The sequence below is a fragment of the Meleagris gallopavo genome, chromosome 11, assembly GCF_000146605.3.
Source record: "Meleagris gallopavo isolate NT-WF06-2002-E0010 breed Aviagen turkey brand Nicholas breeding stock chromosome 11, Turkey_5.1, whole genome shotgun sequence".
NCBI classification, from domain to species: domain Eukaryota; kingdom Metazoa; phylum Chordata; class Aves; order Galliformes; family Phasianidae; genus Meleagris; species Meleagris gallopavo.
In genome coordinates this window covers 11,096,969-11,123,323 of record NC_015021.2, presented here as the reverse complement: position 1 = coordinate 11,123,323, position 26,355 = coordinate 11,096,969, and the positions used below count along the sequence as shown (strand labels likewise).

Genomic DNA, 26,355 nt, shown 5'->3' with positions numbered 1-26,355 from the left:
TTTGTTGTTTTTTTTTTTTTTTTTGTGGGCTCGTTCTCTTGGGTGGGAGGGTGACTAACGTCTGAATTCTGATTATATTCTCTCTAACTCCTTGCCCCTCATTCTGTTTTCTTGCTTCAGGAGCTGACTTGGGCAAGTTCCTGGAAAGTACGTGTTATTTTTCTTTTCCCCACTTTTCCCATAAATCTGCTGGTTTCTCTTGTTTTTAGGAACCTTTGCAATAAGCACAAACTAATTTGCTCTTTTCTGAATAGAACATTTAATAAATTCACAGTATGATATTTTGGAACCATTATAAGCAGAATTGGTTGTTGTAGTCTTCAACAAATGCTTTGTTCTGCTATTTTTAAGCTCTGTTATGAGGTGGTGGCTGCAGTAGATAAGTTCTTCAGTATTAATGAGATTTTGGTATTCCTGCAATTCACTTGTTTAGGCACTCTTTGGACAGTTAGCTGATGTTGAAGTGAAAATGTGTGTCCTAATCAGTCCTAGGGGAGCCAGCAGAAACGCTGGAGTGTTTGCTGTCACTCCCCCTTCACCCATCAGGCTCGTATAGAAATAAGTTCCGTAAGGTTAGTGTGAAAGGTCACACGTGTTGCTGTTAATTCCTCACCGTACGTGATTAGACGATGTTTAATGATCAACTATATTAAAAAGTAGATTTGCACATGGAGGTTCAACGTCAGCTCATTCTGAGACTTTGATAGCCCCTTTCAACATCTCACAATATTGTGGATGCTTTCTTAATGCCTTCAAGAGCTGCTTGTCATCTCCCAGTTCCTGGTGACATGAGGGAGGTTGATCGGGGTGTTTATTTTGGGACCTTTTCTGAAAATTTTCTTGAGTGTGCTTTGTAATAAGAGCTTTGAACTAAAATGAAAAGTTGCCACTTGCAGTGATGCGTAGTACTAGGCAGTAATGATAGCACTTGAATTCTTGTAGGTTCTTTTTTGTTAATGTTGTTGATCATCTGAGGACTGTGAAGAATCCTCAGGTACTCTTAGTATTTTTTTCTTGCTGTTTATTAAGGATGAAGTAATGAAAAACGTGGTCTTCATATTGACATAGGTGAAAATTCTTTGTAAGCAGCGAGTTGAGGTTTTTACAGCTTAATTTGTCAGACTGTTTACTACTTGATTGGTGAGAAGATCTTGACCCTCAAAGGTGAGGGAGCAAGGAAGGCTGCTGGAATTCAGACTAATCGCTATTGCATTTCTTCTGCTTTTGCTGTCCATTAAGGCTAGTTGTCCAAATGGAGCTCTGTTGTGTACTTGAGGTTCCTAAACCTGAATGTAAATAAGATGCTGGTAGCACTTGTAAGATCTGTAGCGACTCGGTTTCCAAACAAGCCAGGTGTCGGTCATGTCACTGGGGCAGCCACGCAGACTGGCTGGGGAGGTTGTTTGCTTCTGTGTGCCTCTGCTGAAGGATCTTTGTAATTATTTAAGCGTGCAGGGAAAACATTAGTGCACGGTAATTCATGAAGATGAGCCAGGCACCTGAGTCATGATCTTTTCCTTCCCCTTTTCCCCCTTTTCTAAAGTGGTTCAGGCCTCCAGCCCTTCAGATTTTTTTTTTTGTTAGAAATAAGAATATGAACTTTTTTTTCTGCCTACTTTTGTCTGTTTATAAGTTCAAGTAATTGTCACGTGTATCTTTATTCTTCCACTGGAGGTCTTGAAAATTTGGTCTTGGTGCTTGTTAAAGTATGAAGTTAAGTTTTCCAGCAGTCAGTATATCCTAGCATGCTTTTCTCAGCATTGCTCAAAGAAGAGTGGAAATGAACTGTATTAAATTCATGATTAGAGATAGAATCACAGAACTGTAGGGATTGGAAGGGATACCTTGATGACTGAGATGGCTCAGTCCCAGCCCCTGCTAAAGCATCTTCCCTGTGGTATGGCACACAGGTGGGTGTCAGGGCAGGTCTTGGATCTCCTGAGATCTCCACCACTCTGTGGGCAGGCTGTGCCAGTGCTCTGCAGGTAGGAGGGGGCTGATAAACAAGATTTCAGTTTACAGACATAAAAACACAGATCTGATCTGCTTCCTTCTTCCTATGTAGCTTGCTAGAGGTTCCCTGGATGTTTCAGTAAGGAAAATCCCTTTTCTTCTTATTGAGGGAGTTTTTGTGTTTAAAGGGGCTTCTTGTGCGTTTTCCTCATTCATTGATTTTAATTAATAGAGTGGCATTTAGAAACACTTGTGTGAAATGGGGGGGGGGAAAATGGTATTTAATGAGAACAAAGTCAGTTACCAGTTTAGCTTAGCCTGTCCTGCAGGCAAGTCCTGAACGTTCTTTGGTTGTGGAAACGGTCTGCATCAAAAACTGTCAGAACAGAAAACCCAGCAAGTTTGTTCAGGATGTGCTGAACTTGTGGATGGAGCTAAGAAGCAGAATGAAGTGCTTGAAATTATAAGGTCTGCACCGCATTGGCCCTCTTGTGGTTGGTTGGTGGTTTTGTGTGTGTGTTTGTATGTGTATGTGCACATATAAAAGCATGTTGTTTGTTGTAGTGATGTTTAGTAACGTTACTTTTTTCACCTTCAGCCCAGGTGGTGGTGGAGGACTGTAGAAGGCAAGTCTAACACACAAACTACCTTACGTGTAATGATGGGAGAATGAAGCAGCTGGAAAAATACTTACGTTAACCAGCTGTTAGTATAGTGAAAGTAAGCACAGTACCTTGTGCTCTATTACTGCATCTTTGATCATTTTCATTCTGTGGAGAAATACTTCCCCTCCATCCTGACAATGAAGTGATTTCACTTTGTTGTATTGATGGCCTTTAGTGTTAAAGATGTGTGACGGGGCAATTCAGAGGCTGCAATTTCACACATACAGATTAGATTGGATAGGAGGTTTGTGATTGCAAGGAATAGAAGGAAACTTTGTGTAGATTACATTGGACGGGGTTTTGTGATGATGAGTAGATGAGCTTGCACCGCTTCAGATGTCAGTAATGTGTCAGGGAGCCGGTGTGGCTGGCAAGTAATTGATTTGATCAGCTGTGGTTTGTGATCCACATATGGTAGTGCTGCAGGATGGCTTACGTTGGAGAAGGCAGCTCTTCGGTGGCTGGCTGCCCCAGCTCCCTCCTCAAACACTATTGGTGCCAGGCAGAAGGCTGTGCGTAGTGTGTGATAAACAGAAAGTGAGACTGCCCGTGGTCATCATGTCTAATACAGTTTTAAAGTCTAAGTAACTCATGTCTTTATTTAATAAATTAGGGGACTTGTTCAACTGTCGTTGAAGAGAGAGATTTGTGAGTTGTAACTAATGGTGGAATCATCTGTATGTATACTTTTCTCTTCGTATGATACACTGGATTTTAACTGTACTTAGGTGGGGTTGGGATAACAGTGCAGGTTAGTGTGAAGATGCAGATCTTAGATGTTCACTTCTTTTGATCTTCAGTAGTGTGGGCATAAAGAGGGGAAATCTGTTGAAGACTCGTGTAATTCATGTGTAGTAATGTAATGTAGTAAACATATAGTATGTAGTGTATTTGTAACATAGTAAAAATAAAAAAACACACTCTGCACGTGCCAATTCTTTCTGCTAAGAGTTTTGATACTTTCCTAGTGTTGAATATTTTTTTCTCAAGTATAGGACATGTCTGAACTGCATGCATAGGAAACCTTAAGGAGGAGACAGGGAGGAAATATTTCTGCAGAGCCCAAAGAAGCCGCTTATGTAAACAATATCAAAAGAAAACCACAACAGCCCAGGTCTGTTAACTGTGAATCTGGTCAGAAACTTTTTTCCTGCCGTCCTGAATGCACACATGGGCTGTACAGTGTGTGACAAGCAGGCAGAAAGGCTGCAGTGAGTTCTTGGTTGCATTCCTGTAGTCTGGCAACTGGGAGTGAAGCGCTTGTCCAGAAGCAGGTAGACAGCCTGAGCATCCTGATCTGTGACAGTTTGTGGAATGAAACAAGCTAAATAATATTTACCTAGCAGAATTTTTTCTATGTACAAGGTAGAGACAGATGTGAAAGTGATTTTTCGGCTGGAAAACAGAGTGCTGGCAGGGTTTTGGGACAGGATTTGGAATGAGAAATGGTTTGTGTTCCAGCCAGTGGCAGGGCCAAGGGTGTGGTTCTCTGACTGCGCTTGGAGCTGAATCACTGCTCTCTGAAGCCCTGTCACAAAGGTGGAGGTCATCCTGCCTGCTGACTGGCAAACTTGGGACAGCTTTTGTGTCTTTTGTGTTCGGGTGAAGCAAACAGTGGTCACTCTCTGCTCCTTCTGACCGCAGTGTTCAGATTAAGAGGTAGGAAAGGAAAACATCTGTAAAAGTGGTGTTTAATGTTCCTTGGTTTAGTTTTGTTAGACATGCACATCTCCTTAGTCTTCTGTCATTCTATCTCAGTGTAGCTGTAGTGCCTGCTTTTTGCATTTGTTATTGGCTGTGGTGCTGCGCGTTGCAGACTGCAGTACTCCATGAGAGCTGAGGATGGACTGAGTGAGCAGAAGGTGCTCAGGTGCTCCTACTGCATGGGAGTGTTGTGGGCAGCGTTTGGCCAGAGATCGCTGAGAGGCAGGGATGCTACTGCAGTGATTTGGGACAGTAAGCTTATGAGTTGAGATCTGTAGATGCAGCTTTTATAGAGGCACAGTTTTGGAAGAAATTGATGGATTAGGTGTGATTCCTTTAGGAAAAACTTCCTTGTGGAGTGTGGGTAGATAGGATTTGAAAAATTCACTGCCTTTATCAGCATAAAGGCTTGGTAAGTCACAAGGGACTGCTGTGACTCGTCTGGCATCTTGCGTAGTATGAGTAATGTATTTGCTGATGATGTTCCAGCTTAAGCAGAAAATCACCTTTTAGAAAATCATCCAGTGTTGACCTGGAAACAGTTGACTCTGTTGCTTATCTCTGAATTTCTCACTTCAGTTGTTTATCTGGATAATCTTGGGTCTTCTGTCTTTTTTACTTGCATGATCATTCACTGTCTTAGCAAGATATTTCTTAAAATTTTCTTGAAGCTCAATAAATAGAACTCTGTTTCTGTTGTTCTCCTTTCTAGGGCATATCTGCCATGTTATATCTGTTTTTGAACGCCCTCTGATTTATCAGCCTTCTTGCCTTACTGAGAGCAGAACCGAAAACATTATTCCTACAGCGGACAAATACAAAGTGAATTTAATCTGTGTTGTATTTATTCAATGTTCTGTGTTAGGTGTTCAGCTCAGCGTTGTCGTATTCCTTTCCAGCTGCTTGTTGTTATAAACCTGAGGTTGGTTTAAAGATTGTTTTCCCAGAATGGCCTTGCATCTGTTGTGTATCGCTTACATTTTCTGCTTGTGAGTCTTTTGATGGGATGCTTGGGCCTATTAAATGCAACCTGCTGTACTGGGCAGAACAATTGAATAATTCATAATGGTTTTATTGATGATGTGTCACTTGCATTACCATACCTATTTTTGTAAGCCTTAGCTTTTAGAAGTGATGTAAGCCCATGTTAGAAATCCTACAGAAGTTGAGGGTAGCCTCTTATATTTGTACTCGCTGTATTTTGAGGATAATTTGTGTTCCGTTATCAATTTTGGATTCTTTTATGACAGAAGGCTTAAAAGCACAAAGGAAAACAGAACACCGTAGGTCATGGTGATTTGAGACCTAACAGGCATTGGGAATGACTCGGTCTTTTTCAGCCTTCTTCTTAATTGAAATGTCCTGGAGTTGTTAGAATTTATTTACCTACTGGAGCAATGAAATATCTGCTCTTAAAGTACGTTTTGTTTGAATGTCTTCCATAAATCCACATTGGTTGGCCTTAATTTTGTCAGCATCCTTTGGTCAGTGTTGCCTGCTTTAGCTGATGATTAATATCCGATTGATAGCATAGCACCTGAGTCATCCTGCTCACTGCTGTGCTGAAACTCTTAGAAACTAGTGAGAATCAGTATTGATGCTAAGTGAATCTGTGTGGTTTTGAATTCAAGGCAGTAAAATGAGCTGTAGTATCTGCCTGCTGAGTGCTTTCTTACTGATTGCTGAAGGTGAAGTTGGATCATCTTGATGCGATGTAGCTGAACATAGTGGAGCATATTTGTGAAATTCCTGTCCCAACTTTAAGGAAAACCCAATTCCTTGCTCGTAAGTCTCTTTGCATTAGAGTTTCACTGTGTTCTTTGGCTCTCCTATTCTTTTTTAGCCAGTTTCTCAGTGAAAATTGGGCCTCCAGTAGCAGAACTGCCTTGGAAGAAAAGGATGCTTTTCTCAAACATCTCAGGCAGCTGCTGACGTCAGAATGAGGTGGGGATGAGCAGGAAGGATGTTGTCTGTTTTTTTGCCAACTTAATGAAAACAAAAAATAAGCAAGCAAAGGTGTAAATTGCAATGAAGTCTGGCTCTTGTTTAATTATTCTAATCATAGGAAAGATTGGGTGGGGAGAGCCGAGTGCAGTCATTGCTCAGTCTCTGTGTGGAACGCTAACAATCAGCTGGTCTGTACCTGAACCAGCCAGGCATTTTGATGAGACAGATTGCTGGGTGGTACAAACAGACAGACTCTGTCATGGGAATGTGGGAGTTTAACATAGGCTGCAAATCTTAACTCGCGTACCTCAGGGCCCTGGTTGAGCAGAGGGTTGTTAGTTAGGGTAGGATGGTCAGGTTGTGGTTGGACTCGATGGTCTTTAAGGTCTTTTCCAACCTGAGCAGTTCTGATTCTACACCCGTGAGTAATGGAGAAGCCTTAATGGCAGTTGGACATAAAATCTTGAGGTTGTGCGAGGTCTGGAAAACGTGGCAGTTCAAATACTTCAGAACTTCAGACTCCCAGCCTTTTGCCAGGATAGCTGTTAGATCCCTGTACATTTTAACAAGGTAGAAGACGTTGGGGCAAACTTGTGCCATAGTATCTCTAAAACTGCCTTAGGCTTTTTCCAGCTAAATTCTCATCTTAGGCATTTCAACACGCATGTCTATCGCAGGATCAAGTTCTAGCTTGTCTGAAGCAGCTACTTCTGTAAGCACAATACGTTTGTGAGATCCCTAATAGAAGTCATGAAAAATAATGTAAAAATTGACAGGCTTAAATATCGTACCTACAGCAAAGCAGTGAAATTAGTGTTGCTGATAGCAACTTGTCTGCCTGTAATATTACCTGTTAATTGTGAGTGAAAGCCACTTAATGGCTTAATGTTATTGGATTACATTTTGTGTGTGCTCAGTGGCTGAACTTCTGACTTCCACAGTACTAAGCTGCTGACAAATTCGGGTATTTTTTCCCTGCCCAGTGCATGGGCTGGAGATGAGTTGATGGGACGTCTCTTTGCTGTGCTGCCCCAGGAAAACAGGGTCTCAGTCCCAGTTTGTGTAGCAATTCTGCTTTATGGCATTTTTCCCAAAACTGCTGTGGCAAACTGCAACTGTTAATAGGGTTGCAGTGGCATCTTGGTCCAGGATTGCTCTGATGTAAGAGTCTCAGAGAAGAGGTTCCCCTTCGAAGGAGTGCTGGGAACTTTCAGGTAGTGTTGCCCAAGCAGTGATATTTAATCACAGCGTGACCTCACATTCTTGCTTAAAGCTCCCTGCTTGCTCTTGCTGTTTGTGGTTATGCGGATTCCTCAATCAATAGCCGTTAATTGGGAGAAAAGCTTCATTTGCAAAAGTACTGTAGTTCAAGAGGGGGCTGTACCCTCATCAAATGACATCAGGGAGGAAGTGTGGTCGGTTTGTGTTCATTTCTGTGATTTGTCATCCTTGATGAGTAAGGAGGCAGCATAAGCTTCTTTTTTAAAGACCAAAATTAACATTTGAATTATTAATATTGAAGTTTGGAGTCTAAGAAAGTTAACTAGATAATAAAGACCTGATAAATTCATGCCTTTCCTTGGGCAAAACAATGAAAAGGGAATGAATGATCAGGTCATAACTTTTCATTGCTCACCCTTTCTTGCTCCACCCTGACTCCTCCATCTCAGTGTCAGTGCCACATGCCCTGTCCCTACTTGCCTTTCCAGGTAGTTGGGCTACTTGTTAACCTGCTGGCTGTGTGTGCTGCCTGCTAGAGGCTCCTCTCCAGGCTCCTTTTCCTCTGCCCCTTCTTCCCAAATCATTGCCTGCATCTGTAGTGTCCCATTTTCAGCAGTTTTCTTTTAGCACTGTTATTGCTGTAATATCTTTGTCCGTGTCTGGCTTATCTCTGGATAGCATTATCTATTAGTGCACGTTCACATCTCACACTTACTGCTGCCATTCTGATGGGGTTTGCTCTGGGCTTTTCTTGTTCAGCTACAGTTTCATCCACTTACAGGTGTCTTGCTTTCTATTCAAAACTAATGCAGTCCTAACTTGTTGGGAGAAGGGAATCTCATGAATGCATCTGGGAAGGGCTTCCCAAATAAGTGTTGTGGTCACAATGGGGGACAAGGCCAATTTGCAGCACGGTGGGGTGAGACTAGCGGGCTTTGAGGAGTCTGGTAGAGAGAGATGGAACGGGGACCTCAGTTCTTGGGAAGGCTGAAGAGGGATTGAGGCCAGGGGGAGTCTGTAACTTGTGATCTACCCCCTTAACCGTTTTTTATTGCTTTCTCCTTTCATGCTCTTCAGCTGCATTTTCATAGCAGTTTGACATTCGGTGCCAGCCTTTCTTTTATTACTGATACTGCACTAACTTAGATAGCTAGCAGCTAATGACCTCAGCTTCTCTGCTGGTCCACGTGGCTTATCTGTCTCAAGGCTTCTCTCCAGAACTCCCCAGCCTCCAGCAGCAGGATTTCAGGCCTTGCAGGAAGGAAAGGGACAAAAGAAATGCAGCAGTGCTTGGAATCATTTGAGCTCTTCCAACCTGTGCACAGTAGTTAGCTGGAGTGGTTCCAAGGTATTTTTCACATGTATGGCTGTTGTACACCTCCGTGAGGCACCGAACTTCACCTTTGTAGCTTGTTTTGTAGAACTGAGGAGTGGATTTGCTGTCAGTATTCTCCTGAGCTGTTGGTTGTTTTTTTTAAAAAAAAAAAAAAGGCATCTCAAAGCAGAGTGAAATCATCTCAGATGAGGCCTGTGAGACTACCTGGATACTTGGATTTTAATCTGTTACTTTCTGGTCTGTGTAGTGGTAATAATCCCATTTTATTATATAGCTTTACTGGGAAAATAAAAACGCTGATTTGTACATCAATCGTATTGAAAGGATGGACAAAATTAATATGATTTGTAGTAAAAATAAGTGAGCCAAATGTTGCCTGGTAGGTTTAGACTGCAGAGGTTTTTACAGCTGGCTGTTATATATATGTCTAAAAGATCTGGATGAGGTTTGCCCAAGCAGTTTTAGCATTTCTTGACATTTTGTAACTTTCAGACTATTATTTTTTGGCCTTTAGTACAGTTATATCAGTAGCATATGCATTAAAAAAATGCTTACTCTTGTTTTCTTTTTCTCTTCTTCAGTAGCTAATGCCCTCTTCCTGCTTTTATCTGCCCATCTCTTTTTCTTTTCCATCATCTTTTCATGCAAAGTAAAGACAAACTTACCAAGCTCCTTATTTAATCCTTAGGTCTTTAAGGAACAGAGTTCTGATACAGCCAAGCTCCCTCCCTCCCATCTGTCTTTATGGTTCTTGAAGTCTAATCAACCAGTTTCTGTAGGTAATGCTTCCAATCCTTTTTTGTTATTGTGGGGAGGGACTTTGGCTACAGTATGCTTGATGTTGAAATTGAAACAAAAACTTCCTCTTTGTATTTGTGTTTGCTGTTGCTGGAAGGGAAGAGGAGCTGTTATTTTCTTACTGTAAAAGTCACTTCTCTAGAGCTGGGCTGGACTCCCTTCTCACAGAACTTGGTAGCTTTCCCTTGGTCTCATTCCTTCCTGTCCAGCGTGCCATTGTCTGCCCCTGTCCATGTGTCCTTGTTACGTAGGAACTTAGAGCTGACCTTCACTAGGGCCTGCAGTAACTTGGCTAATAGGAAGCAATGAGAGTAAGCAATGTCTTAAGTTGTGCATTTTTTTTTGCTTAATAAAACTAAGAATGAGAGAAACCCTAGCATCTCCTTGCAGATTTAGGAGAATGTCACAGCATTGGCTATACCCATTTATCAGGAAGCTTATTTTTTAAGAGTGAGCAGTGGAAATAGCTTGAATACTCTGACACTCAACTGGCAAGTCTTTCTTGCTGTAAATCTAGTGATTGTTTCTAAATCTTCTTATTGTCAGGAAGCTACAGTTCTGTTAATTAAGCATTACTGTTCTCACAGGAGAGGATTATGTGCCAAATTCTCCATGTTTGGCTGCCTTGTGGTAGTCTTTGATTTGCCAAGAGGCTGCTTGTGCAAACAGTGTCCACAGGCACTACTGATCCAGTGTCCTGTTGGAGCTGCTAAGAGACATTTGGACCAGAGGATGCTATAGAAACAACTGCATCAATTCTAGTAAATTATCCTGTGTTAGAGAGCTGAAATGGACACCATAAAAATAATAATAAAAAAATCCAGTAGTCATTTTCTTCTGTTTTTTGCATGACCAGATGTGCTTTTGTTTGGAAGGAGACTTCTGGAGGATTGTATCAATCTAGTTGTTCTCATGGTAACACTTCTTATTTTTCAGGTTCAAGCTTTTTTAAAAAATAATAGAACAAGAAACAATGGCAGCAGAAACCCAGACACTGAACTTTGGGCCTGAATGGTGAGTAGTTTCTCACTTAAAAAAACACTGAGACTTTTGTCTTTTGGAACTAAGTAGGTTCTAAGACTGAATGGCATATCATACTGTTGTAGTTCCTTACTGCTTTGCTGCAGTTTCTGACCAGTGACTGAAAGCAGTGTTATAAAGCTAGCCTTCATTTTTCTTTAAAATGGTACAGATATGAAATGTTGCATGTGAGAATAGTGCATACCATTCACATTGCTACCGTGTACTGAGAGAGGAGTAATGCTTGTGATCTCAGAGGGATACACAAAGTGTGGTAGACAGCTTTCTTGTTTGTTCTTCCATGTGCTACGTACTAATAAGGAAATTCTTACCCTGTTCTTATTGGAATGACCTCTGTGCCTAAGCTAGCTTTCTTTTCCCAGTATGAATATACATGAAACAAGTGTGTCTTGTGGTCTCATCGCTTCCTGCATTTCCATACAGAAAAGTGCCATAGGTAGTCAGCTGCTGCCTTAAAGGGAAATGAATCTATGACACCGTATAATTGTACTGATGTTTGTCCAGCATGCATTGTCCTGGCCCAAGACTGACTGCACAAGTGTGATTATTTTTCAGTATTTGCTCCAGTTTTTTAAATAATTATTGGCTGAAATTGCAAACAAGACTTCAGCTGGTATGGTTTCCTTAAATGTATAAATGAGTGTGGAATGATTACAGGAAATGCAACTGCTGCATAGCACATGGTAGGACTATTGCTGGAATATTGCATTCACACTAACTGGCACATTATATACATAATCGACAGAAATTGTGGGGTATCAAAGAAGGACACGATTGCCCCAAAAGCAATGAGAAAGTCTATTTAGTTAAATTAAAAGAATGCTAAGAATGACTTTATCTATAACGATACCCACTGGGCAGATGTCTTATGCTGAAGTGCTCTGAAGTGTAGCAGACAGACATTATTAGATTCATTGATGGAAGAAAGCCGCAGCTATATGGGGAAAAAGGAAGGGGGTGGGGATGGAGAGAGAACTCATTTAAAAATAAACCCCAAATGTTATTTTCCATGTAATTTAGGAATAATGGAATAAAACTCTTTAAGATTTTTAATGATTATTTTGTGCTGCAGCATACTCCAGTGTGTCCCCTATGGTATTGTATCACTTCTTAATAGTGACACTCTGGGTCACGTTTAATCTGGATTGGCATTGGGGGGTTACACTGAGCCATCTAATCCTCTGATTAATGCCCCTCCAGCCATTTTTCATTTGGATGTGGTGTGTAAGGAAATTGCCACTGGGTGGCACCAAACTAAAAAAGAAACAGCAGTTTGACTTTTTTTCACATAGAGGCTGGAACAGGTTGCCCAAGGGGGCTGTGGATGCCCCATCCCTGCAGGCATTCAAGGCCAGGCTGGATGTGGCTCTGGGCAGCCTTGTCTGGTGGGTGGTGACCCTGCACATAGCAGGGGGTTGGAACTGGATGAGCATTGTGCTCCTTTTCAACCCAGGCCGTTCTGTGACTTAAAAATTATATTTTCCTTTCTATGCAGTTTAAAAAATATCCCACAGAACATGCTTCGTTGCTTAGATGGAAAATAAGTGTTGGATCAGTATGTTAGTTTAGCCTGCCTGCCTTTCTGAGGAGTTTGAAACTGTTGAAAATAGTTTCTAGTGTTATACTTGCTAAAGGTGCACACCAAAGGAGACTGCAGGGAGTGGTCTGCTGCTTTTGTCTTGACTTGCATCCTTTGTGAAATGTTCCTCAGATTGGAAAGTGTGGGGTGGTTGGCTAGCTGAGGAAATGACTGGGCAGAATGAGACGTTATATCCAATCCATCAATTAATTAGTCTTATTCTGCCCAGTCATACATCCAGTCATCGAAGGACGGGGTATAATGCTGTATAACAATCAGATCCTGTCTACAAGATGTTGAGTAGCTTGCCTGTGTAAGATAGGACAAGCTCACTAGTGAGGATATTGTGAGTTAGCTCGTGGCTTGAAATGTCTTTGAAAGTGTGGCTGTTTTGTACAGCTTGTGTACAGAAATACTGAAGTGTGGCATGCATGGTGAAAAATGACATTCATTTCAATTCCTGCAAAAGGAATCTAGAGTGTTGGTTTTCAGAGACTTCAATGACAGAGGAAGAAACTTCACTTAACAAACTGTTAAACAAACTTAACAAAATCTGTTGTTTGTTAAACTTTGTTAAATGTTTCACCCTTTTTCCTTAGAGTAGATTAATGTTTGCATGGTAAGAATTTTGACTTTGACCAAAAAATATCTGTTCTCAATCTTATGTACGGAAGACAGATGATACAACTGAATTTTGTTTACCTAGTGTAAGTATTTCAGGGGTGTAGCTACTTCACTATGTAGTCAACATCGAGTTCTTCAGGGGACTGAAGTGCTCATGGAGCTGTTTGCGTGCATATGAATACATGCTTTGTTTTCTTTTTTACTTGTGGCTACCAGAGAAATGAGGAAAGCAGTTTCATTGTTCTTGAAGCATCACGTTTGTGTTTTGCAGTTAGATTGTGTAAATGTCTTTACTTTTAAGTCTGGATTTATTTTGTCTGTGTCCAATTTTGAAGTGTGAAGAGTGGTAACAGCAGAGAGGAAGATGCATTCTCCTGAAATCAGCTTTCAGTGCTTTCTCAGCCTTTTTTTCTTTTCTAGGCTGCGAGCTTTGTCCAGTGGCGGGAGTGTGACATCCCCTCCTCTGTCTCCAGCTTTGCCAAAGTACAAACTAGCAGACTATCGCTATGGGAGAGAAGAAATGTTGGCACTTTTTGTAAAGGATAATAAGGTAAGCAGGAAGAGGAAGAAGGCCTGGCGTGTGTGTGTGCACCATCTTGTGATTAGAGATAGTTATTTGTATTATATGGTTATGGACACAAATCCATATTCCTTGGCAGAGACTGAAGAGGTCTATGTGCTCATTTGATCCCACTTCTAATGCATTAATTGTTCTTTTCTTTCCTCTGAAGGGGAGATTCCTGTACTCCTTAGGTCAAAGCACCCCACCTAAATTGCCTTAATCAAATCTATTGCAACAAGTGACTGAGGATTAAAGTCCCTTTGCAACAGAGCAGATTTTTCTTGCCTTGGTAGCAAAGCATTTTATTTAATATAATTAAAACAATTCATTGATTCAACTTGAAATTCAGACAATCAGTTGCACTAACACCACTTGGGGGGGGGAAGGTGAGAACCCCCTGTTTATTTTCACTTAAGACAGTTAAGTTTAGCAGGTAACCAGCTCAGTCAGCAGTCCTCATCATTTCTCTGGGAGTGAAGTTTACAAATACAGTCCAGCACATGTTATAAAACAATGTGGGGAAAAAAAGAAAATTAACTTTCATCTAGTTGAATTACAAGTGAAAGTTCTCATTGATAGAGTAATCATATTTTTGAGGGTATTTCAGGTAAAGGAGTAATTCCTGCTGTGTTTGTAAACATGGGATAAATGAAGATTAGTGTGTTGTTGCAGCAGGCACACAGTGACCTGAGAGTCTGAATCCCTCCAGGAACCCTACCTGTGAGTCAGGGAGGGACAGTGAGAACTGCAGTTTGCAGGATAGCTTTGTTAGTAGAGATGTATGCACACCTCTTAGTGTCAATGTACTGGTGTTTTTGTACTGTGCTGGGGGCCTTGCATTGCTTATACACAGACTCACTGAGGGCACTCAGTGTCCCAACTCCTGACACCGCACAAAATCATCCAGAAATCAGACAGTGTGACTCAGGGTGTTTTCCAGAGAAGTTGTGAATGCTTCATCCTTGAGTGGAGACACTCAAGGCCAGATTGGATGGGGCCCTGGGTAGCCTGATCTAGAGGATGGCAACCCTGCCCACGGCAGGGGATTGCAATTGGATGATCTTTAACGTCCTTTCCAACCTAAGCCATTCTCTGACATTTCTTGAACTCCAGCAAGCCATGACCACTTCCCTGGGGAGGCTGTTCTAGTGCCTGTTCACCCTCTCACTGAAGAGCCTTTTCTGGAGACCCAAGCTGTACCTCCCCTGTTGCAGCTCCATATTGTTCCCTCAGGTTCTCATGGAGGGCACACTTCAACTGAAATTGTCAGAATTCTCTCTCTCTTCTGTTGTAAGCTAGATATTCTTGAAGCAGTGTTCTCTGTTGGCATCGTCAGAACTCACTTGGCAGTAATTGTAGCTTGTCCACATGCTCAAGGACACATCTTTTGATGGACATGCCATTAAAAATTGTGTTCAAACTCATTTGTACTTAAATCATTATTAGTGTTTGTTGCTTAATTTTATTTTACTTTTTTCTTCTCTTTGCTGATTGTAAGTTGGAAACCTTGATTTTAAAATCAAATACAACCTCAGAGACAGTGTATGTGAATTCTGCTAATATACTAAATAAAAATCCATGTACAAATTTGCTCTGCACTTAGAAAAGAATTGTTTACCATTTGAAATTTCACCTTGTTCAGATTTGCTTTGGACTTGTGTGCAGTTTGGAGCATTGGTGCATATGATGCTTTTCATAGTTTAGTTGTGGGCGGTAAATGTGTCAGATATTTTGTCTAGAAGACTTTTTTTTTCTGGAAAAGTAAATTCTTAGTTGAGTTGCACCCACTCCAGTTATGTTATTGGAAATACTGCTGTACTGGGTGGTGAGAGTTGACAGGATAAAAAATGTTGTGTGAATTGATGCGTGTTGCTTTATCACTGAACTGTAATTGCCAGGGCATATCAAGTAATTGTCTATTTACTTTTCCTACAGATACCTTCAGACCTTCTGGATAAGGAGTTTCTGCCTATTTTACAAGAGGAGCCCCTGCCACCACTGGCACTTGTACCTTTTACAGAAGAAGAACAGGTTTGTGTCCTTGCAGAAAGATAGGATTCTTTAAAATAAATACGAATGTGGGCTGCTATTAGGGCAAAAGGAAAATAAAGAGTATGCCTCTGTTAAAACCATAAAATTTGTTAGGACCCCATATCTGAAATTGATAGACTTAAGGCAAGGGGGTTTTGAAAACGTGCTAGAATTATATTTATACTCATGGATTATCTTAAGATTGAACAGATATTTTGTATATGCTGCTGTGCCATTTATAGAACAATTTATTAATCCAGGATCATTTTCTGAGTAGAATTTCTTTTTTTTTTTTTTAAAGTACACAACATTTTCAAGCAAGTGAATCTTTCTGCAATTTTGGGCCACCTTCTCTAAAGTATCTAAGTTCTGGAAACTAGTTTGTGGTCTTTGGAGAAGTGTTGAAGTCTTTTGCCTATTAAGAGTGCTAAAAATTCCAAAGAAATTTGAACTACTTCATATGTAAGCAGCTGCTTGATTATTTTCTTGTTTGGTTTCAGTAGTTATAAGTGAAAAATGGGTCAGAACGGGTAGTACACAAGATTCTATTTCAAGGTTTACTGCTCTGAGTAGTTTGAAATTCCTTACTTCCAAGCTAGCTCCTTGCAGGGGACACTGTCTGCCATGCTCTGCCTTAATGCCTCAGATTTCTGACTGAACTTATTCTCTCTTTATGATTTTTCAGAACTTCTCATTATGCAGTTGCTCTTTGATATATTATTCCTTTGCCCTTTTCTTCACAATACCATGGCTTGTGGTGGTTGTTTTCTAATAGCAGAAACCCAGGTGGTTTTGCTGATCAGAGTGTAGCTTGTTTCTCTAGCAGGAATTGGGAAGTGATGATATTTAGGATTTTAGAGCATCCTCATTCTTCTGTCCCATGCTGCCTTGTATTAATTTTTTTTCTTCCCCTCATCTTTGTGTCTTGGGATTCTGACATATCCTTTTAATCTTTTCTGGAGTTCCTTCCTCTTCAGTGTTGGTTTACATTTTTTTTTAGTATGCTGTCCTCTGACAGTGTGCTAGTAGTTTAGCTTTTATTCAGCAGCCGTATTTGTTTTTGTGAATGTGTTGTAGGCACTTCTTATCAGAGTTGTTGTCTTAAAAGGCAACTGAGATTGAGGATTTGCTTTTATGGGAAACTTTAGCCCCAGCTTCCATTCTCCAATAGAACCAGGAAGGATTTGGTCAGTGAGCCCAGGAATTGGTCAGCTGGGCACACAGTAGCACACCAGAATGTTGAACCTTGGTGTTCAATAAACTTTTGGACACATTTTTTGTTCTGGTAAACAATGGAGTCATTTAGACAGTGAACTACAGGCCTTTTATAGTCAAAGGGAATGTGGGCTCGTGCTAATTGTCACGATATTATCCAGGAGGAATAGTAGCAGTTTAAGGCTGTGTTATTGATGATGTGCTGAGTTGTCTCTAGCAGGTGAAGATGACAAGTGCTGCTGAGCTTACAGCTGAAAGCCATTACCCCCGGTCCTATTGCTGTTCTCCCTAAAAGTCTCTGGCTTTTTTGTGGGCTTCCTTTAGGTGGAGCTCTATGGTAGTGCTCAGTGTTTCATCAGTCTTGACAGTTTCTGAGGAATTGGTGTGCAGTGCTTCTATTTTCTTCTGCCTATTCTCATGTTTAATTTTACAGTGATCTTCATGATGGGCTTAACAGTGCTCTGCATTCTCCGTAGAAGTGTGAATCTGTCTCTGAGAAGAAGTCCATATATCTATTTTAAATCTTTTTTTAATGCTTTCAGAGGATCCAGAGGATGCAAACTATCTTTTTTTCTTAAGTGATTCTGGATTTTTTTCCCCTTTGTGACTGATTTGTTTGAGATGCTAAGCAAACAGTGTTACATAGGCTAGCAGAAATTCTTGGTGTTTGTACTCCCATGATGTAATTAACATTGCTTATCATTGAGAATCTGTGGTGTGTGTTTATAAGCAATCTTGAGGTGAATATGAATGGATTTGCTGTAGTCATGGTACAGGAAGACTCCAAGTAAGACTGGAGAGTTTAAAACAACTTTATTCTTCCTTCATGAATATTGAAGGCAGTATAGCTTTATCAGAACTTGAAGGACAGTGATTTTTAGAGTCCTGTAGAGGACACAGTGAGCAGAACACAGACTTGAGCACAGCTGCGTTCAATAGAAGCTGAACCAGTCTAGCTATGGATTCACAGCAGCTCTTGCTTGCAGCCTGGCAGTTGTGCTCCTGACAGTATTGTAGGTTGTGTATTTAGTATGCTTAGGATGAACTTGCATGACATTTCTCAAGTAGATTTAGATATGGTAGCTAGAGGCAAATGGTAAATCATGTCAACGGTATGAATTCAAGGTTGTGTTTGTTTATCCCTATTAAACTTAACTGTAGTCAGATACTTGGGGCTGCAGTACCCTCTGTTAAGGATGTCCTTTTTATCCATTATGTAGAACACCATTTGTGATGAGGATGGTGAGCTAACATAGAGTTCAAGTGATTGAACTTCTAGCAAGTTTTATTGCATGAGATTATAGATTTGTAGAAGATCTGTTTTCAAGGAACCTGCCTTTTGAAGAGAGAGTTTCTGCAGATTGCTTTTGCAGAGGTTTCCAAGGTCACCACTGGCAGTACTGCAGCTTGATCCTTTGGTTTGTTCTCCTTGTTCGTGTTTGGTTTAGGAACGAATTCAGTTGTATTAATCTGAAAATCTGCTTGTGGAGTAAGGGAGGAAGTCTCAGGATCTTAGTAAATATCTTTTTTGGTGTGTGTGTGTATTCACAGTTATGTTTCTGTTTTTTGTTTATTGGTATAATCCTCCATTTACTAGGTAAGAATGAATTGAGACCCTCTTAGGGTGGCTTTGCACTACCGTGTGCAGCGTCAGGGATGGACACTGAGGTAATGTACTCAGCAGCAGGAAGGCTTTTTGCTTTTTTGACTTTGCTTTTGTTACCTTTTGTGATCTTTCTATGTTGATTGTTATCATTAGGTGTGTTCTGAGTCTTGTATCTTCACCACAGCAAGCCACATGCAGTTAGAGAAATGAGGAGAATTTGTTCAGCATTTAGGCAGGCAAGTGAGTTAAATTCTGATTTATTTTTTTAAAAGAAATTTCATTCATCATGTTCTAAATGGAGAGGTAAGACATCAAAAAGGAATCTCTTACACAGAACAGTGAATCTAATTAGCAGCTTAGTTTTTTTTTTTTCAGTAAAATACTGGATGTAAACTAATTTGTGCTTTAAATGAGTAGAAACTTCCACAGCTGCAGCACCTCTCAGAACTCCTGAAGGTCTGAAAGAAAGACAGAAGACTGTATCTAAAACATCCATGATGATCTGTGTTTTTATTGGCATCCGGATTTTCAAGTAATAAAGAAAAAAAGAATGCTTAAAAATAATGGGTGAATGAAATGAAATCACTTCCTGTCAGACAGTTCATGGTAGAGATCGTAGGTAATGATTTTAAAATGACTCTAAAACAAAATTGGAATTCTACATATTTTTGAAGAAATGACAGTGATTTGTAGAAGTGCTAGTTTAAGTAGTCTCTAGATCTGTGTTTTTATCTTTTAATTAGAAAAAAGAAGTGATAGTAGTACTTTTGTTTCCTTATCTTCGTTATCAGCTGTCAAGTGGAGCAGTTGACCAGCTGTTGTAAACTTTTGAGTGGTGTTTCCTGTTCTCCTCCTTTGAGCACAGCTATTTTGTTTGTCTGTCCCATGTGCTTTGTAGGATGGGATGTCTTCTCACCAAACAAAGCCCACAGTTGGCATGTAAAGCTGGTAGTAACTTAATCTGCAGTATTGTAGAAAAGGGTTTGTGAGTTTTAAAAACAAAACCAAACCAACAGTGGAAAAAAAAATCAACTGCTTGAAAAAAAAAAAGACCCTCAGAAATGTTCACAGCAGGAAAGGTAGTGATTTCCTTAGAGGCAAATAAAGGTGATTCATTCTGGCTTGATGTTGAAGTGATTGTTATCAGTTTCGAGCTAGGAAAATCAAATCACGTTTACTGGCCGCTTACCCTGCTGTTCTGCAGTGGATTTTAGTTGTGGATTTGCTGCTGGACTTTCCTTGTCAGATCTACTTAGTTACCATTTATTTCTTGAAGGAAGATTTGTTTCATAGAAAGAACATCCAAGTAATTGGATCTGATTCTGAAGCAGGCTAAAATTCCTTTGGATTCCTGCTGGTTTTGATGTTAGCCATGCAGATTTCAAATCTAACTTCTTGTCTCCTTGTTCTTTGAAGATCTTCAAATGTGTAGTAATTGGAATTCGTGTAAGCAGTTTGCCTCTTGAGTTCTATCAAGAAGCCAATGACAGCTGTTGAGTCCTCTGTTTGTTAGTTAAAGCTTGCCTTTGGAAAGCATGTGAATTTAGGTTTGCTTGTTAGTATTTCTTGATCTTGTTTTCTGGCACAATTATTTTTTTTCCAAACTATTTGAGCTCTGAGAATGGGGAAGGAGTTGAAATTATCCATACTCTGTTGAAGTGGCTTTTTCTTCAGCCATTACTTATTCAAATTGTATCCATGTTCCTTGTCTTCCTGAAAAGGAGTATCACTTACATTTCAGAGACCTTTGACACATGTAGTTTTCCCCTAATATTGTTACTGCTATGATACATTTTGAGAAAAAAGCACTTATTTCTTCAGAGGTAAATAGAAGCAGTGCACACGATCAAATTCGGATCTTGTTGCTCTTTGCATGTTATTGCTTTATGAGAAATGGGTTTAGAATTGTTCCTAATCAATGCTGTCAAATATCAATCACTTTTTGTAACCGAATGGCAGTGTTTAAAGCTGCTAGTGTTCTAATTAGCCTGATCCAATAAAGAAGAAGATGCTCACTTGGTAGCTTTAGAGCATGGAAGTGTCAGGTAAGTAACCTTGGAGCAGTAATAATGGTAAAGATGCTCTTATGGACCACTTCAGCTGTTAATGTTTCCGAGGAGTCCTTTTACTTGTCAGTGTTAGTCTGTTGTAGAGCTTGTGATGAACACAAGGAAAGCAGAACTGGTGTTGGGCTGTATTTGTGAAATGGGAAGTGTTTGTAATCGAATCTCACCTTGCCTCTCTTCTTCTTACAGAGAAATTTCTCCATGTCTGTAAACAGTGCTGCTGTCCTGCGGTTGACGGGACGTGGAGGAGGAACGGTGGTAGGGGCTCCTCGAGGTCGAAGTTCCTCCAGAGGTCGAGGTGAGCTGTTAGTGGGGTGTCCTGCAGTGCAGCTCATCCAGGTTAAAACTTCCAACTGATGTTAGATGAAGCTCAGTAATAGTTTCTCCCGATCGGTTTATTTTCACTTGAGACTTTAACAAGATCTTACAGGAAAGGCTTCAAAGAATGAAGACTGGATTCTCAGTGATAGTTCTGCATGCTCTCCTAATGCACGTCGGGTGCCTCTTTTGTATCGTTGGGTATGGAAAGCAAAAAGAAAGGTAGCTTCAAGTAGGGACAGGGAATTCATTCAGAACTGTTAAACATAACTTTAAGAGTATGAAACAGATCTGTGGGGAGGGAGAGAATTCCACTAATCTAGTTTAAAACATTAGGATTGTAGGTGGCATTCAGTGTTCTAGAGAGTCGTTTTTATCTGTTAATATGGCAAGAAGAAGCACAAGGAGACAGTGAAAGATTAAATTCAGTTTGTTTTGGGAGAAATTTTTAGTGCATTGCTACAGTTGGTATCTTGGCCTGGCTGACTTTGAGTATTTGTGAGTGAATGGAGGAAAGTCCTCGAGCACTGTCCGCTTCTTACCTCACTCACTTTTCATTCTTGATACAGATGAAAACAGGAAATTACTGAGCTTTCCCTCTTTGTTGATCCTGGCTGCAACTTGGATCTTCTGTTCTGTCCCTTTGCTTTCTGGAGCCATCAGCGTGAGCTCTGTGCATGATGAGCCTTACCAAAGCTGCTCTATCTCAGCAAAGAAATGTAGGGTTTCTCCCAGAACAAAACTGTAGATTCGTAATATCACAGATGTAATGTTTATGTATTTGAGGACTTCCTTTCTAATAGTTACTTATGAAAGACTTAGCATAGGACTAGTGAAAGAAACTTGTAAAAGTAGCTCTTGGCTTGCAAATAGCGAACTTTATATGCAATTGTTCTGTCGAGCTACAATGAAAGATCTTTTTATGCTTTTTCATTAAATGAATTGCCTTGCTTAACAGTTGGAAAACATTCTTCTTCATTGCCCTGCAAAATGACCTGGGTTCAAAGCATTACCTGGTACCGTTTGCAAACTTTGCATCGCCATACGCAGCAAAGCTGTTGCTGGTTGATTTCCTGCTCCAGCTTCACCAAAACTGGATTTGTGTCTTGAAACAACTTGCACAGTCGTAGCTCCAGGGAGGAATTAGCGTGTACAGTGAGATTTGAGTTTCCTCACTGAGGCAGAGTCAAAAAGTGTTAGTGTTTGGGAGAGTGTGAGAAGGAATCTGTGACAAAGATGGATGAAGGGAGGAACAGATAAATTACCCTCAAGGTTGCCGGAACTCTTTAAGCGTAACTTCACTCCCAGCTATTTAAAGCTACAACTAACACTTGGTAATACTTCTCCATGGTCATCTTGTGCTTTATTGAGAAGGATCGTGTCTGGCTGATATGCAAGAGGTCCCTGTGTGGTGCTTGCTTTGTTGTGAAAATGTTTGACCACATGATGAATTACCAGTTGGTGTTGCTCATAAAAACCATTTGCAGAGTGAGGCTGCCATCGTCAGTACTGCATGTGTCTTGTGTCAGAACATGAGTGCAAAGCCTCTAATTCAGTTCTGAAGTTGGATCATCTAAAGAAATCACTTGCACGTGACCTTTTCCTAATTGACTTGTTTTCCCGGGAGCTCCCTGTGGTGTGTAGCTAAGCCTATTCTTTGTGCAGCTGGACTGGAATGTCAGCATTCATGAATAAGAGCTTCAGACGAGTAGAGATTGAAGTAGTCCCAGAAATGGGCTGCAGGGCTACAGACACCTTGTTTTGTAGCTGTTCCTCTGCTTGGTGAAGATCTTTAGGAAGAATGCTTTGCTGCTCATTAGAGCTCTATCCTCTTCCTCCCCCTTTCCCATTTATAATCTGTCGTTGGTGTTTTTTGAAAGCATGTGGATGGTGTGAAAGTGGAAATGTCTCTTAACCAAATAGCTATAATTGACCTATACCTATCCTGCTCTTACTGTAGTCCTTGTTGCATTGCTTTTATAATGACAGTTAAAATAATGTAACTTTTTAAGGAATGACTGAATTACAGGTGGCACAGCTGCTATATTCAACTCCTGTGTTCGTTGGCATTTTGTGACTTGGCATTTGATACCTGTTATTCAAAACCAATTTTACTCTTCAGCAGCAACACTTCAACATTCAGCTCCCTGTATGCCATATTACTTGAAAGTGGCACAGTGCAGAAAGTAAGCATGTGGCTCTGGATTTATGGGCCGAAAAAAAAAAACCATAACAAAGGCAGAATTGCAGACTGTGTTTGCATCTGTTTTCGCTATCACCACAAGCTTTTTTTTTTAATATTATTTAAAAAATGTATGTTTTCTGTTGTCAGTATTAGGTGTGTCCTAGTGTGCACTTTCTGGTGTGAGTCATCTACTCAGAGTAATCGGAGTGTATAAATACTGAGTAACTGACTTATCAACAGAGTTTCCTATAGCTACTTATCCTGTGGCTTGTGGGATGGATCTCAGTGCAGTGTGGTTGCCATGCAGCCATCTGGTTGGTTTGTGTTGGAGGTGCACATGTCTGACCAAGCACACCCCAGGCAGTGTTCCCTTGAGAATGCACTGAAGGAGGGTGGCAATACCAGGTGATAGGTTCAGCAGGTCCTTTCTAGTGCTGTGTGGCATTGGTAGCTCTGGGACCCAAAGACAGCCTTGGGGTGAATTGCTGAGATCAGTTGCTTTTGTTGGTTTATCTTTTTTTTTTTTTTCAAAGTTATCTTTTAATTCCAGCTGTTTCAGTGATTGAGCACAGCTGAAATATTGATGAACTGTGTTGTGGGAAGGCTGTGTGGAGGGGACTGTCACAAGGTGTTGCTTCACATACCTGCAAAGCTGGCGTGAGCCATCCTGCTTTAAACCAGCTCTCATTCTGTTCTTCCCCATACACAAGGCATTTGCCTTCCATTGCCAATGACAGCTCTGTATTGCTAGCTGTGTGTGTTATTAATAACCAGTGTGCATTTGGACTTCATGTGCTGCAAGACAACAGCACAGATACTGCTGTCCTTCACTGTAAAAACAGGAAAGGACTCTGATTTTGTAGGGAAAGGGCATGCATCTTTTCACTTGCAGTGCCTCAGAGATGCGAGGCAAGTCTGTGTTGGCTCTGACTGCCTATGGCTTTCTCTTGTGAGCTGTTCTCTTTTTATCATCTTGTATGAGAGAGAGGAAAAGAGCTCTCCTGCTCAGAAGAAACTGGGCAAAGATGTCATTGTATGAGATTAAAATTTCCTGGGGTCAGTGTCTGAAGAACTGCAGGATTTTAGGGGACCCATAATGCCTTGGCATCATGCTGCTATTGGCGTCGTCATGTTTTTACTGCTCCTAGTGTTTGCAGCTTAACTTTGCACTTATTTTTTTTTGTCAGCCTTGTAGTGTAAGATCTCCCTTAGTGAAGGTATTTATGTTTCTGGTGCAGTCATTGCTAATTGTTCTCTTGCCTCAAGTGCTCAGTCAGCTCCTTTGCCTCCACCTGCATTTATGTAGTACAGCCATGCTGAATCAGACAGGCCAGTTTATCTCACCAGTGCAGGAAGCTACCTCCCAAGAGCAGGTGTTGTTTTTGTTGCATAATTCCGTTTAGCAAAACAGCACCACTCAAACACTGAAGGAGTGCTTCCAGATGCTTCTGACTTGAAGCTTGATACTTGGTAGCCACAGGAGCAGATGATAGGTTAGTAGTAACAGTTGTCTTGTAACAAGATGTTGTCTTGCCTTGTACCCATCTTGTGATTCTTTTTCTCCTGCTGCTCTTGGGGGGCTTCTGCTGGGAATCATTGGGACTGCAGAGTAGTGCAGTGATGAAGCCTCCTCCTCCCTTGTTAACTTTGACAGCAGTAATTATAAGTGTAACTGCAGTGTGGGACCCTTGCACTGAATGCTGCTGTTAAAAGCAAACTGATTTTTGTGTGTAAAGTTGGGAGCAATGCATCTTTGTTTGGTAGTTTCCATTGGGTATGTATGTTTTGTGTTTTTCTGTGCAGCACCGACTGCAGAATTGTTGGCCTGCTGTGTCTGATCTTACGCTGCTTTGATAAGAGTTTTTGTATGAGTCTTCTAAGTTTTTGATCTTTTTTTGTTCTTTGCTCCCAGATAATTGTGCTGGGGCTTAAGAATGCAAGGGACAACTGGAAAGGGCAACCTACCTGACAAAGCTTCTGTTATTATTTATTCAAACATTTGTGTTTTTTTTTGTCTTTTCAGGCAGAGGCCGAGGAGAAAGCGGTTTCTACCAAAGAAGTTTTGATGAAGTGGAGGGTGGATTTGGGCGAGGAGGGGGCAGGGAAATGCACAGATCACAGAGTTGGGAGGAAAGGTAATAGAAAACTCCAGCCCTTTCAAGTTCTCTACTTGCATCTGGTCAGTTTCCCATTTTTACCTTTTGGCTTCTTAAAAATATTCTAAGAAAGATGCTTAAGCATACCTGTGAGTGGAACATCTGAATTTCTAGGGTGAATCGAGCAATTGTTTTTCTAGAAAGTCAGGAGCAACTAGAAGAGTACTTAATTTATCTGACAAATTCTTTGCAGGAAGGAGCTACTCAAAGATATATGAACAATGGGCAGTAAGATGGAAATCAGTAACTTGTGGATAAAAAATATGGATTTCTGAAGGATCCACTTTGCCTTTTAGTCTTGATGCTATTGTATTGATAGGATATAGGGCCACTCTTAAAAACGTGCTTAGTTGCTAAAGGATCCATGTCTATTGACATTCCTGGAAATTTCACTTATCATCTGGGTCTATAAAAATCCTGTCCATCCAGGTCTGGTTTAAAAACATACAAAAACCAAATAAAATTGAAATAAACCAACGCCAACCTAAACTAAACAAGAACCCCTCTTACCTGAAATGAATGGAGTAGTTCTAAAACCTTATTTGAAACTTTTATTCTGCCTTTCTAGGGGAGACAGACGCTTTGAAAAACCAGGGCGAAAAGATCCAGGTATGGTTTTGTTACTGTATGGGTAGAAGATGGGAGGGAAGAGCAAGGATGTGTTGTGGGGAAATGGCTTATGTGTACTTAATGCTTTCTTACCTGCTTCAGCTTTGTTAATAGAAGGTTTGTGGAATTGTGCTGCTTTACTCTGAATGTATTTTCAGTGTTGTTTTTGCTCCAGGTGGATTTTATTTATTTGATATGGGTGTGTTTGCAGTTGGAAAATAATTTCTGTGCATCTGAGAAGAGCCTTCACTGATAAGCTCTGTGGGTACTCTGTGGAATTTGCTGTGTAAATGCAGCTTTTAAACATCTCATAGAAATCTTCTGTTCATTGAAGTTACCTGCTTCTTTTTCTCTCCCAGTACAGCTGAAAGAGTATACCAGTAAGTGTATCTGCCATGTTTCCTATTGTATTCCTGAAATGGTTCACATTGGCCATGTCAGGAAAAATGATTAATTTTGACCCGCTGTGTCTCTTTGATTACTCACCTGAATTTGAGTTGGAGTGTGCTGTTGTCTGGGAAGTGGAACATTTCCATTTAGGTAGAATCTGCATTGTGGGAGTGGTGAGAAGGAGGGTTCTCCTCTGTCAGCTGGGTGTACCATAACTTCTGTTTCATGGGATTGTGCACTGGTTGCTCCCTGATGTGACCTTGTCCTCTCTATGTGGCATGTTTCCACATGTGTGTACTGCAGCTGTTCAGTGGGAGTTCCTGGCAGGACTGTCAGCAAACTTTTACTA

General features: G+C 40.7%; 1 protein-coding gene across 2 annotated transcripts; it reads left to right on the top strand.

The window, feature by feature from the left end:
• The first annotated feature begins 129 nt into the window (after positions 1 to 129).
• Positions 130 to 25,671, top strand: LOC104912612 (GRB10-interacting GYF protein 2-like). 2 transcript variants are annotated; one of them, XM_010716580.3, is made up of 8 exons: positions 130 to 147; positions 9,515 to 9,601; positions 10,561 to 10,638; positions 13,289 to 13,418; positions 15,366 to 15,461; positions 20,538 to 20,646; positions 24,875 to 24,986; positions 25,576 to 25,671. In XM_010716580.3, exons 3-8 carry the CDS (start codon positions 10,598 to 10,600, stop codon positions 25,640 to 25,642), a joined length of 555 nt encoding a protein of 184 aa, XP_010714882.1. In that variant the 5' UTR covers positions 130 to 147; positions 9,515 to 9,601; positions 10,561 to 10,597; the 3' UTR covers positions 25,643 to 25,671. The 2 variants fall into 2 exon arrangements, with proteins under 2 accessions (XP_010714882.1, XP_010714881.1); XM_010716579.3 differs by having other exon boundaries at positions 9,515 to 9,605.
• Positions 25,672 to 26,355: the final 684 nt, after the last annotated feature.